The 12,982-nt window shown below is 42.0% G+C and overlaps 1 protein-coding gene across 10 annotated transcripts in view; it reads right to left on the reverse strand.

Annotated features, from left to right (window-relative positions):
• TYW1 (tRNA-yW synthesizing protein 1 homolog) overlaps positions 1 to 12,982 on the reverse strand; it is a 312,384-nt gene that overhangs the window by 232,688 nt on the left and 66,714 nt on the right. For 8 of the 10 annotated variants that reach the window (XM_074390723.1, XM_074390719.1, XM_074390718.1 and 5 more), the window contains one exon: positions 9,203 to 9,255. The exons of the other annotated variants lie outside the window; for them this stretch is intronic. In XM_074390723.1, coding sequence (XP_074246824.1) covers positions 9,203 to 9,255 — 53 coding nt within the window. The remainder of the gene's footprint in view (positions 1 to 9,202; positions 9,256 to 12,982) is intronic. 10 annotated transcript variants of the gene reach the window in all.

Below are 12,982 nucleotides of genomic sequence, written 5' to 3' on the forward strand. Positions count from 1 at the left end.
TTTTAGTAAAGGTACCATTTCACCATATTGGGCCAGGCTAGTCTTGAACTCCTGAACTCAAATCAATCCACCTGCCTCGGCCTTCCAAAGTGCTGAGATTACAGGCGTGAGCCCCCATGCGCGGCCACAAGGTACTAGCTTTCGTCTTTACATTCCTCCATACACTCCTGACCCTAGATAGATACTTTCTGTTTCTGAGTAAATTCAAGTACCCTTTTAATCAGGTCTGACTTCCAGGTTACCTAAATGCGTTTCCCATAAAGAGACACAATCACACTACAAAAGGATTTTTTTTTGCATTTCTGGTGACTGGCCTTAAGAAAAAACAAAGATTTTATGTTTTATCAAGAAAATCCCCTATGCTGTCTTTATTAGATTTTCAATTACTTGGGAAAACTGAGCTTTAAAAGGTTAAGGTTTTTCTCTCCATGTGACTCTCCATATTGCTTTTGAAGTCTTTTAATTATCACTCTGATTAAATGAATAACTATTATTTATGAGTGAGCTGTGATGATTCTGTTTTGATCAAGTGCTCTGAACCTTTTGGCAACTCTGGCAGGTTTCCATAGAATCAAAATCCAAAGTTGTTTCTGACCTAAAATTAACTTTAGGATTTTCTGTTTAGGCCCCTGAAAACCTTCAAAGAGTGAATGTCGTATCTTGTAGAGATATTAAATGATTCGTCTTATTTGGAAAATTATATAGAATGCATTGACAAATTATAAGTGTATCAGATCTTCTTTCAGTTATATTTATGGGTATGTTATTGATATAAATATCCTAAAAAGTAGGTAAACTCATTAAAATACAGTATGTTATCAGTCATAATTGATTCTTTTCTAAAGTTATACTTGTATGGATATGTTATTAATGTGAATATTCTGAAGATTATATGAAATTTATACAAGTCTGATGTCCCTATGATCCTGGTTGTTATCTTAAAACGCTGCGTGGAAGAAATAACTAATTCCTTGTCAGCTGGGAAATTTCACTGGATCTTAACCATGGCTATCCTAAGTGGTTGTCAGCCGCTGTTACTGTTCTGAATTATTCTCTGAAAACATCTGCAATCAGCTACATTCCAAAACTACTTTCTATTAAAATGACTCCAACAAGTGCTTTTTGTTTTTTTTGACATGGGGGTCTCACTCTGTTGCCCAGGCTGGAGAGCAGTGGTGAGATCTTGAAGAGGGAGACCCAGGGTTCTCAGATCAACTTCCCCTTTGACTATCATGCTGCATTTCAATAGAAGAAAAGGTTGACGGTTTTACCTTCCTATAGGTGACAGGCTAGGCCTTGGGGAAACTCTCCAGAAGGCACTATTTTTACTTAAAACAAGACCAAACCAGAAACCTTTTCACATGTGAGTCCTAAAACTGTAAACTGGAACCCTTTCACATGTGATTCCTGAAACTGTAAACCAAAACCTTTTCACATGTGGGTCCTAAAACTATGAACCTAAGATTCTTCCACATGTAACATCTAAAGTGTAAGCCTACATAAAGGCTGAACCTCCCTTTGGTAGACGAGCTTGGCTGTTAGGCACCTATGCCACCGTGCTCCCAGCTGAAATAAATTCCTTCCTCCTCTATTTGGTGTCCGAGAGATCCTTTCCCACGGCTGCTCCTGCTACAGTCTCAGCTCACTGCAACCTCCGCCTCCCAAGTTCAAGTGATTCTTCTGCCTCAGCCTCCCGAGTAGCTGGGACTACAGGTGGGCACCATCACACCCAGCTAATTTTTGCATTTTTAGTAAAGACAGGAGCTCACCATATTGGCCAGGCTGGTCTCGAACTCCTGACCTTATGATCCCCTAGCCTCAGCCTCCCAAAGTGCTGGGATTGCAGGCGTGAGCCACCGCACCTGGCCCAACAAGTACTCTTAAACACATTTCTGATAACTTTAAGATCAACAGACTAAATAAGAACTTACAGAACTCTAATATAATAAAGAAACTGATGGGTTCATAAAACTGCTAATGGCCAGCCTTGTAGTGTAAAGGTACTGAGTCTGACTCCATAAAATTGCTAATCAAGATCAATCAAAACTAAAATTTAATGACTTAAAATTAAGTAACTGATGACAATAATATGTTTGTGATTTTTCATTTTTGGTTCTTTAATGTTTTGTCTCACAGATTTTAAGAAATTTTTCTCATATACACTATCTATAATATACAACAATTTGGTAAAGCATACTTTCGCAAACAAAGACGGAACCATTTGCTTTTTCTCCCAATTGGCTTCCTCCCAAAATCTGCAAAACATTCGTATTCTTATTTTTCTTTGCATAAAGTCAATAAAAATCTGCTCTCAAGCAGGATACAACTGGAAATAAAAACATTGGTTATATTGCTGGGGTTCTGACCGAAATGTCTTATTTTAAAATGTGCATTGAATGCCTGGCTTCCAGAGTTCCTAGACTTAGAGTGAGTCAGTAAAAACTGTTGCTTCCTGGGAGGACCAAGATCCTTAAGACTGTACGTAAGATGTAAAACCTGCCCTGGTTTGGCTTCCTAGCTCAAGAGGTTTCTAAATCTGAGATTCTTGTGTGATCAATGTGGGAAAACAGGTTATATCTCTCTAGAAAAACTATAATATAATATACCTGTTATTATAGATTGTAGCCCTGTGCATTGTTTAAAAGTTCTTATCTACCTGTAGACTAGACTAGATCCGGAATTCTCCTAATTTCCTCCAATATTTGGTCACAACTCTCTAGCTGGCTTACAAAGCTTTATAAGCTGAAACTAGATAATGTTTATTTTTTTAGACGGAGACTCACTCTGTTGCCCAGGCTGAAGTACAGTGGTATCATCATGACTCACTATAGCCTCCGCCTCCCAGGTTCAAGTGATTCTTGTACCTCAGCCTCCCGAGTAGCTGGGACTACAGGCACACGCCACCACGCCTGTCTAAATTTTGTATTTTTGGTAGAGACAGGGTTTCACCATGTTGGCCAGGCTGGTTTTGAACTCCTGACCTCAAGTGATATGCCGGCCTTGGCCTCCCAAAGTGCTGGAATTGCAGGTGTGAGCCACTGCTACCCAGCTGAAACTAGGTAAATTTAAGAAATAAGCCTATGTCTGATTTATGAACCACAAAGATTCACCAAACTGCCCCAATGTTACGACCAAAGATATCCAAACTACGAACCAGAATAAAAAGTTGATATTTTTATGCTGTAAATAGCTTTTCCCAGGTAGTTGGAATAAGACTCCATATTGCAATGAGACTTTTACCCCTCTTAATACTACTTTTTTCACCTGGCAGACTAACAGTGTAATTGAAGTTTTACAATCAATAGCCTCTGCTGATAACTTAACAAAACCTAACTTAAGAAATACCTTCATATCAATCCATTAAGAAAATGTCTATGCTATTTCTAATATTACAAGCTGTGTGTGGATAAATTCCTCTGGGAAAGCTGAAACCCATCTATACAAAACAAAACAGGCCATACAGTTACAACAGGTGTCACCTAACTCCCTATAGTGATTTGATTTATTCAGTTGGTTTTCTTTAAGCCTAGATTCACAACTCAAAGCCATTATGCAAACTGACATTGTCATATTACTATTAAATTTAGTTTTTATTTTTCCTTTTTTTGTATCTGGGCCAGGCACAGTGATTCACACTTGTAATCCTAGCCCTTTGGGAGATGGAGGCAGGTGGATCACTTGAGTCAGGAGTTTGAGACCAGCCTGGCCAACATGGCCAAACCCTGTCTCTACTGAAAATACAAAAATAAGCTGGGCATGGTGGTGGCACATCCCTATAGTCCCAGCTACTTGGGAGGCTGAGGCAGGAATCGCTTGAACCCAAGAGGTGTAGGTTGCAGTGAGCTGAGATTGTGCCACTGCACTCCAGCCTGGGCAATGGAGTGAGATTCCGTTTTTTTTTTTAAAAAAAAAAAAAAAGGAAATTTTCTATCTGTTACTTCTTAAATTTTTACAGAAGTGTAACTCTTAACAAAATAATGTTGGCCCAACACTTTGAGATAGTAACAAAAAACTACAGAACAGACAAAACTGAACTTAACACAAGACTCCAGGTAGACTTAGTCTGAGAGCAACTCCTTTCAAACCTCCTTTGCTGCTCAAATGCGGCTAAAAGGGTTTTGACACTGGCTCATAGTCACCAATCACTAATCGCAATGCGGGATGTGACCAGCAATCACCACAGGGCCATCCAGACACTAGGCAACAACAAAACTTAACTACAGGCCAGGCACAGTGGCTTATGCCTGTAATCCCAGCACTTTGGAAGGCTGAGGTGGGTGGATCACCTGAGATCAGGAGTTCAAGACCAGCCTGGCCAACATGGCAAAACCCTATCTCTACTAAAAATGTAAAAATTTGTTGGGAGTGGTGGCGGGCACCTGTAACACCAGCTATTCAGGAAGCTGAGCCAGAAGAATGACTTGAACCCGGGAGGCAGAGGTTGCTGATCGCTCTACTGTACTCCAACCCGAGCAACACAGTGAGACTCTGTCTCAATAAAAAGCCTAACTACAGGGCGAGCACAGCATGGTGGCTCACACCTGTAATCCCAGAACTTTGGGAGGCCAAGTCAGGTGGATCACTTAAGATCAAGAGTTTGCTGGGCGCGGTGGCTCAAGCCTGTAATCCCAACACTTTGGGAGGCTGAGGCGGGTGGATCACAAGGTCAGGAGATCGAGACCATCCTGGTCAACATGGTGAAACCCCGTCTCTACTAAAAATACAAAAATTAGCTGGGCATGGTGGTGCATGCCTGTAATCCCAGCTACTCAGGAGGCTGAGGCAGGAGAATTGCCTGAACCCAGGAGGCGGAGGTTGCGGTGAGTCGAGATCGCGCCATTGCACTCCAGCCTGGGTAACAAGAGCGAAATTCTGTCTCAAAAAAAGAAAAAAAAAGATCAAGAGTTTGAGACCAGCCTAGCCAACATGGTGAAACCCTGTCTCTACTAAAAATATAAAAATGACCCAGGCGTGGTGCCAAGTACCTGTAGTCCCAGCTACTCGGGAGGCTGAGGCACGAGAATCACTTGAGCCTGGGAGGCGCAGGTTGCAGGGAGCTGAGATCACGCCACTACACTCCAGCCTGGGCAACAGGGCAAGGCTTTGTCTCAAAAAATAAACAAATAAATAAAAATAACAAGATGACCTTTCAGTCATGCTTTCTGAGAAACATCTTGATCAAAAGGAAGAAACGTAAAAGTTGTCACCATCAAAATGGAGTCACTCATGTTAAGAAAAACAGAGGCAGGGAAGCCCATGAAGAGAGTAATCTCATATGCCTGGTAAAGGCTCCACAAAAACCACAACCTTGCACAAAGGCTGCCACAACATTACACACACACAAAACGCTTCTCTGACAGCGTCATCTGCCCAGCAACTGCCAGTGTAACCTCGAACTGCCGCCACCCTTGTTACTAACTTTGTAGCCAAGGATAATTATTTCAAAACAATTATATAATCCTCATTTTTTCTTTAAAATTCTTTGTCTTCATTTCTCTTCCCTGTTATCTGACTTATAATAACTCATAAAAAATTAAAAAGTAAACTTTGTCTTCCTTCCTCCCCAGTGTTTACTGAGGTTTATGTATTCCCACTGCAATGGTTTATTCTGAAATAACCACTAGTTTCTTCTAGAGAGCCCCTCTTTGTTATTTAGGTTGACAAGTCTTCAACAAATGGTGTCAAAACAACTGGATACCCATATTGGCGGAGGTGGGATAAATCTTGACCTTTATCTCATACCATTCATAAAAATTAGTTCCAGACGAATCATAAGCCCAAACGTAAAAGTTAAAACTGGGCCGGGCACGGTGGCTCATGCCTATAATCCCAGCACTTTGGGGTCCTGAGGCAGGCAGATCACCAGGCCAGGAGATTGAGACCATCCTTGCCAACACGGTGAAACCCCGTCTCTACTAAAATACAAAAAAGTAGCCAGGGGTGGTGGTGCGTGCCTATAGTTCCAGATACTCGAGAAGCTGAGGCTGGGAAATTGCTTGAACCTGGGAGACGGAGGTTACAGTGAGCCAAGATTGCATGTGGGGCCGGGCGCGGAATCTCACACCTGTAATCCCAGTATTTTCAGAGGCCAAGGCAGGTAGGTCGCTTGAGTCCAAGAGTTCAAAACCAACATGGGCAACATGGTGAAACCCTGTCTTTACAAAAAAATACAAAAACACATTTTTGCCAGGCACGGTGGCACACGACTTGGGAGGCTGAGGTAGGAGGATCACTTCAGGCCAGAAGGCGGGAGGCTGCAGTGAGCCAAGACTTCACCACTGGACTCTAGCCTGAATAACAGAACAAGACCCTACCTCAAAAAAATAAAAAATAACTGGCTTATTTCACAAAGGTTGCTTAGGAGGAATCCACCATGCATATCTGTCCGCCTCCCTCGGCCACTGAGCCCCCAAAGATTCTGTATCAAAATCAAAGACCTGCTACGGCAGTGAATAAAGGAAACTGAATGTGTCATTTTCACCTAAGGAAAAACGAGAGACGAAAGTAACGCCTGTGCTGCGGGGCAGGCTTCTGCCTCCTCCAGGGTTTCTCTGACTCACACACTCAAAGAATGATTTGCTGTGGAGCAGCTGGAGGACGATTTGAATTCTGCAAACTATCCCTTGTGGATTTTTTTTTTTTGAGATGGAGTCCTGCTCTGTTGCCAGGCTGGAGGGCAGTGGCATAACCTCAGGTTCTTGGCTCACCGCAACCTCCGCCCCCCCAGGTTCAAGCGATTCTCCTGCCTCAGCCTCCTGAGTAGCTGGGATTACAGGCGTGCGCCACCACGCCCAGCTGACTTTTATATTTTTAGTAGAGACGGGGTTTTGCCTTGTTGGCCAGGCTGGTCTTGATCTCTTGACCTCGTGATCTGCTTACTTTCCGTTCCGAAGCACTGGGATTACAAGTGTGAGCCACCGCACCTGGCCAATACTTTTCATACTTCCTTACTTTACAATCTTTCTTCTCTACCTCACTATTATTTTCTTACACATTTATAAGAGAAAGCAAGTGTTAGAAGAAGCCTAGTCTCATAATTTATGGGAAGGTACAAGGAAAATGTTGGCAACTCTGTGGGATGGACATGCAGCAGGGTGGCATGCTGAGCAAGGCAGTGCCATTCGTGTGCGCAGCACTGGAACTGTGCTGCCATTCCATTTTATTGATTGAGGAGATACTGGAAAATACGATAGAAGTGATATTTACTATTCCCGGTTACCTGTCTGCACGCATCGTGCATATGTATGTATCTTCCTCAAAATGAGTTTTCCCATAGACATTAGTTTCCATTAAACACATAACCATGCAGCACTGTAGACTATAAGCTGAAATATGAAAATGTATCTCTAACACATATAAGAATAAGAGACTAATTAATTAAAACTATAGAAAACTGCTTTAAAAAAATTAAGACTACATACAAAGCTTCTGGAAGAAAATCTAGAATATCTTTGTGACCCTGTGGTTGGCAAAAATTTCTTAAAATACAAAAAACACTAACCATAAAAGAAAAATATGATATACTGAACTGTATCCAAATTAAAATTTTCAAAAGATACATTTATGGAAATAGAAAAGCCACAGACTAGAGTAATATTCACAATACACATTTGACAAAAGATTCACATCCACAACATATAAAGAATTTCTAGAAATCAATCATATAGAGTCAAACAACCAGTTTGAACAAAGATGTGAACAGACATTTCACAAGTATAAACAGCCAATACACACATCACAAGATGTTCCTGGCTGGGCACAGTGGCTCACACCTGTAATCCCAGCACGTTGGGATGCCAAGGCAGGTGGATCACATGAGGTCAGGAGTTTGAGACTAGCCTGGCCAACATGGTGAAACCCCCGTCTCTACTAAAAACACAAAATTAGCTGGGTATGTTGGCACACGCTTATAATCCCAGCTACTCAGGAGACTGAGACATGAGAATTACTCGAAACCAGGAGGCACAGTGATCAGAGATGGCACCACTGCACTCCAGCCTGGGCAACAGAGTGAGACTCTGTCTCAAAAAAATAAAATACAAATGTTCCTAATCATCAACCATCGCCAACAAAATGTAAATTAAAACCACAATGAGGTCCAACTTCACAACCATGAGGATGCCAAGAATCAGACAATACCACACAATGGTGAGAATGTACAACAAACAGAACTTGCATAAATTGCTAAGCAAGTATAGAGTAGCACAACCACACTGACAACAGTTTGGGAGCTTCTTCTACAGTTAAATACACACCCACTCTATAACTTAACAATTGCACTTCTAGGTATTTACCCAAGGAAAACTGAAGTTTACATTCACAAAGTCTTGTGAAAGAACATTCATAGCACTTTTTTTCGTAATAGTCAAAAACTAAAAACAGACCAAATATCTATGTACAGATTTTTTAAAACTGGTATATTCGTACAACGGCATACTACTGAGCAATGAAAGTGCAGGAACTACTAACACATGTTACAGGATACAACACGGAGACATCTCAAACATACGCTGAGTTTAAGAAGCCAGTTGCAAAAGACTGCACGTTACATGATCCCACTCATGTGAAATTCTTTTTTTTTTTTTTTTCTTTTTTTTTTTCTTTTTTTTTTGAGACGGAGGCTCACTCTTATCACCCAAACTGGAGTGCAGTGACACGATCTGGGCTCACTGAACCTCTGCCTCCTGGGTTGAAGTGATTATCCTGCCTCAGCCTCCCAAGTAGCTGGGATTGCAGGCACACACCACCACACCTGACTTATTTTCATATTTTTCCTAGGAACGGGGTTTCACCATTTTGGCCAGGCTGGTCTCATACTCCTGACCTAAAGTGATCCGCCCACCTGCTGGGATTGCAAGTGTTAGCCAGCACACCTGGCCACTCAATATGAGATTATAAAAAGGCAAAACTAAGAGTAATAGCAATTAGAACAATAATTCCCACGGGAAAGAGAGTTATTGATTAGAAATTGGCACAATAAATTTATTGGGGTAGGGAAAACAGCTTATATCTTCACTGGAGTTGGTGAATATAGGTTCTACATCTATCAAAATTTGCTGAACTCATTTTGAAGAATCATTTTAAAATATGTACATTTTATTAAATGTAAATTATACCTCTAAACAGTAAATTTAATGACAGTGTATAATAGTTATTTAAAAGTTGCATATGATAGACATATTAAATAAAAACAAAAAAATACCTTTGTCCACCTGCAAAGCTTCACCCCAGAGTGGCTCCCAATCAACTGATAACCTGAGTGGAAAAGCAGGGATCACAAAGTTGAACTGATCCAAAGTGTCATATCAAAAAGTGACATTAAAATTTAGCCATTTTTTTTTTCACTAAATTATTGCAGTTAACCAACCCATGGTAGGAAACATTAAAGATTTAATTCAGCAAGATGAGAAAACAATTTAAAATGTATATGTATCTAATAACATGGACTCAAAATACATAAAGAAATTATCTTTTCCTATTGTTTTAAGACAGCAGCGCTGTCACCCAGGCTGGGACACAGTGCCACAACCTCAGCCCGCTGCAACCTCTGCCTCCCAGGTTTAATCGATGCTCACACCTCGGCCCAACCTCTGCCTCCCAGGTTTAATCGATGCTCACGCCTCGGCCTCCCAAGTAACTGGGACTGCACTTGCGCTTTACCAGGCCAGGCTAATTTTTTTGCATTTTCAGCAGAAATGGGATTTCACCATGTTGGCCAGGCTGGTCTTGAACTCCTGGCCTCAAGTGATCCATCTACCTCGGCCTCCCAAAGTGCTGGAATTATAGGCATGAGCCACCGCACCCAACCAAGAAACAATTAATTAATCCACAAATTATATGAGGAGATTTTAACCTCTATATATCTAACAGATGTCATAGGTGAAAACTCAGTAAAGCTCTAAAAGATTTAAACAACACAACACATAAACTTGACCAAAAGCATACAGAGCCCTGTACTCAGCAACTACTGAATTTATATTTTTTTCACAGATCAGTGAAACATTTGTAAAAATGAACGGTATGCTGGGCCATAAAACAACAATAATGATTTCAAGTGAATGAATGGGGAGCTACCATTAGTAATCTTTGAAAGACGAAGAATCAGATGTTAATGGGAGATTAAAACAAAGTAATGCTGACCCAAAGAGAGAAAAACCAAATTAAAATTAAAATTCACATCTTAAATATGAATTCTCAGTAGCACCACAACATATCATTTCAAATTTTTGAGCTACCGAGGTCATGAAAAGCATGGAAAAAGCCGGGCCAAAGTAATCTCATTTTCTTTTTAAACCAACTGCTAATACAAACAAGTAGTACATTCTGATTTCAGAAAGCATTCAACACCGTTTCCCATGAGGCTTCAGGTAATAAGCCACAATTATCATGAGTCATTCGCACAAAAAGACTCTTGCAGGCAAATAAGGCAAATGGAGAGATACAGTGGATCGGTGGCTGGTTAGACATCGTATTCACGCTGTGATGATCCCTGGAACAACGGCAATCTGGATCACAAGTCTCTAGTGGCGACATTTGCAGGGCTTTGTCTTTTATCCTCTTCTACATTTATGTAAACATCTTGCATATAAATAAACAAAGCACTGCCTATTGAGTCCAACTGAATAACTAATCTCTGATGCCGAATAAGCATTTACAAGATCCCCAGAAGAAATTCTAGCTCTTTTCTTGGCATTCTGCATGATATTGTTCATACTATCATAGAAATCACCCTCTATTATATTAGCTCTATATTTTTATCTCCCAAAATACACAGATTTCTATAAAATTTTGCATTTAGGTAAGGGAAACAACTGTACATTAGAGGATGGAGAGATCTGTAATTGACCACAGCACAAATAGAAGCCAACAGTACACAGTTGCTGAAAATCATAGTGTGGAATTCTGCATCTGGCCAAGATGAAGTAACAGGATTTATGAGGCTAACCTGGAATACCAAAAAATGGACAAACTATAGGAAGCAACAGTTTTCAGAACATGAGACATCAGGCAACAAAAGACGGTGACCCCATAGAGATGGGAAACAATAAAGGGGCGCCCAGTCATTACCTCAGCTTACCGTCTAGAAACCTTCCAGGCCGTGCAGCAAAGAGGAACGATGCAAGCAAAGCCCAGTGGACTCTTGAGTTTGGAAAATGGAGCAGAGCCTGGGGAGACAAACGTGGCTACAGTTTGCAGGACTGAACACTAGAGAGATGAAACCTACAAAGTACTCCAAGAGTCTCCAGGGCATTTCTCTCAAGTATTTGTCAAAGTACTGTGTAGCACATTCACACAGAAATACTACCCAGGATGGGAAAGAATCATTTTTGGAAGACTAGAAATTAGAGAAGAAACAATTACCGAACTTGAAGACACAGTGATAGAAATTATCCCAACTGAAAAGAGGGAGAGAATAAGGAAAGGACTGGGGGTAATGCCTGATGCTTACAACAAGCTGAGAAGTGTACCTGTTTCTGCCAGTCAGACCAGAAATCTAAAGAGGCACAAGGCATTACATAGACTACATAGAAGTGTTTTACCTCAACAGTGAGGAAGAATTAGCCGTATACTGAGCTGGCTCTGCTTTCATCTGAGAAGCTGTAAAAGTGCCGGGCACGGTGGCTCACGCCTGTAATCCCAGCACTTTGGGACACCAAGGCGGGTGGATCATGAGGTCAAGAGATCGAGACCATCCTGGCCAACATGGTGAAACCCCGTCTCTACTAAACATACAAAAATTAGCCAGGCGTGCAGGCGCGTGCCTCTAGTCCCAGCTACTTGGGAGAGTGAGGCAGGAGAATCGCTTGAACCTGGGGAGTAGAGGCTGCAGTGAGCCGAGATCACGCCACTGCACTCCAGCCTGGAAACAGAGCAAGACACTGTCATGGAAAAAAAAAAGATCTAAAACTCAAGTTATTTCCAAGTAACTTAATCTTGTCCTGGGGGGAGAAAAGTGGCCCATGTGGGCAGATCATGAGGTCACGAGATCAAGACCATCACAGCTAGCACGGTGAAACCCAGTCTCTACTAAAAAATACAAAATATTAGCCAGGCATGGTGGCATGCGCCTGTATTCCCAGCTACTCAGGAGGCTGAGGCAGGAGAATTGCCTGAACCCAGGAGGCGGAGGTTGCGGTGAGCCGAGATCGCGCCATTGCACTCCAGCCTGGGCAACAAGAGTGAAACTCCGTCTCAAAAAAAAAAAAAAAAAAAAACAACACAGTTATAACTGTATTCTGTAGGCTCACAAATGTAAGAGATGTGGAAAATACAAAAAGACCCAAACTGAACTTCTAGAAAGGAAAATTATAATGTCTAAGTTGAAAAATACATTAAGGTGCAGATCCAAGATGGCCAGATAGGAACAGCTCTGGAGTGCAGTTCATAGAGAGAACACCGCAGAGGGTGAGTGATCACCGCATTTCCAAATGAGCTTCTACTGCCCACAGACCAGGAGATTCCTGGTCCACGAGTTTCCAGCATGGCTGGAAGTACCACGAGTTTCCAGCATGGCTGTTTCAGCCAGCGCCACAGGTCTCCCCACAAAAACTCACACAAATCTCGGCAGCCGGTTCAACTGCCAGCTGGAATGCCTAGGAGACAGAGCCATTCAACTGAAAAAAAAAAGGGGGGGCTGAAGCAGGGAGCCAAGTGATCTGGCTCAGCAGGTCCCACCCCCACAAAGACCAGCAACCTGAAACCCTCTGGATTGAGAGTTCTGCAGCAGGTGCAGCTGGACATGGGATGGTTCAGCTCGGTGAGGGGAAGGGCATCCGCCATTACCGAGGCAGTTCACCACTACCGAGGCAGTTCCAACTGTACCTCTGTAAACAATACCACAAGGAAGTTCACACAGCAGCTGGGCAGAGCCCACAGCAGCTCAGCACTGCCTCTACTGGCAGACTGCGAATAGACTACCTCCTTGCTGGTCAGGACATCTCTAAAAAAAGGCAGCAGCACATCAGGAATTTATAAATAAAGC

This window comes from Saimiri boliviensis, chromosome 20, assembly GCF_048565385.1.
Source record: "Saimiri boliviensis isolate mSaiBol1 chromosome 20, mSaiBol1.pri, whole genome shotgun sequence".
In the NCBI taxonomy this organism is placed as follows: domain Eukaryota; kingdom Metazoa; phylum Chordata; class Mammalia; order Primates; family Cebidae; genus Saimiri; species Saimiri boliviensis.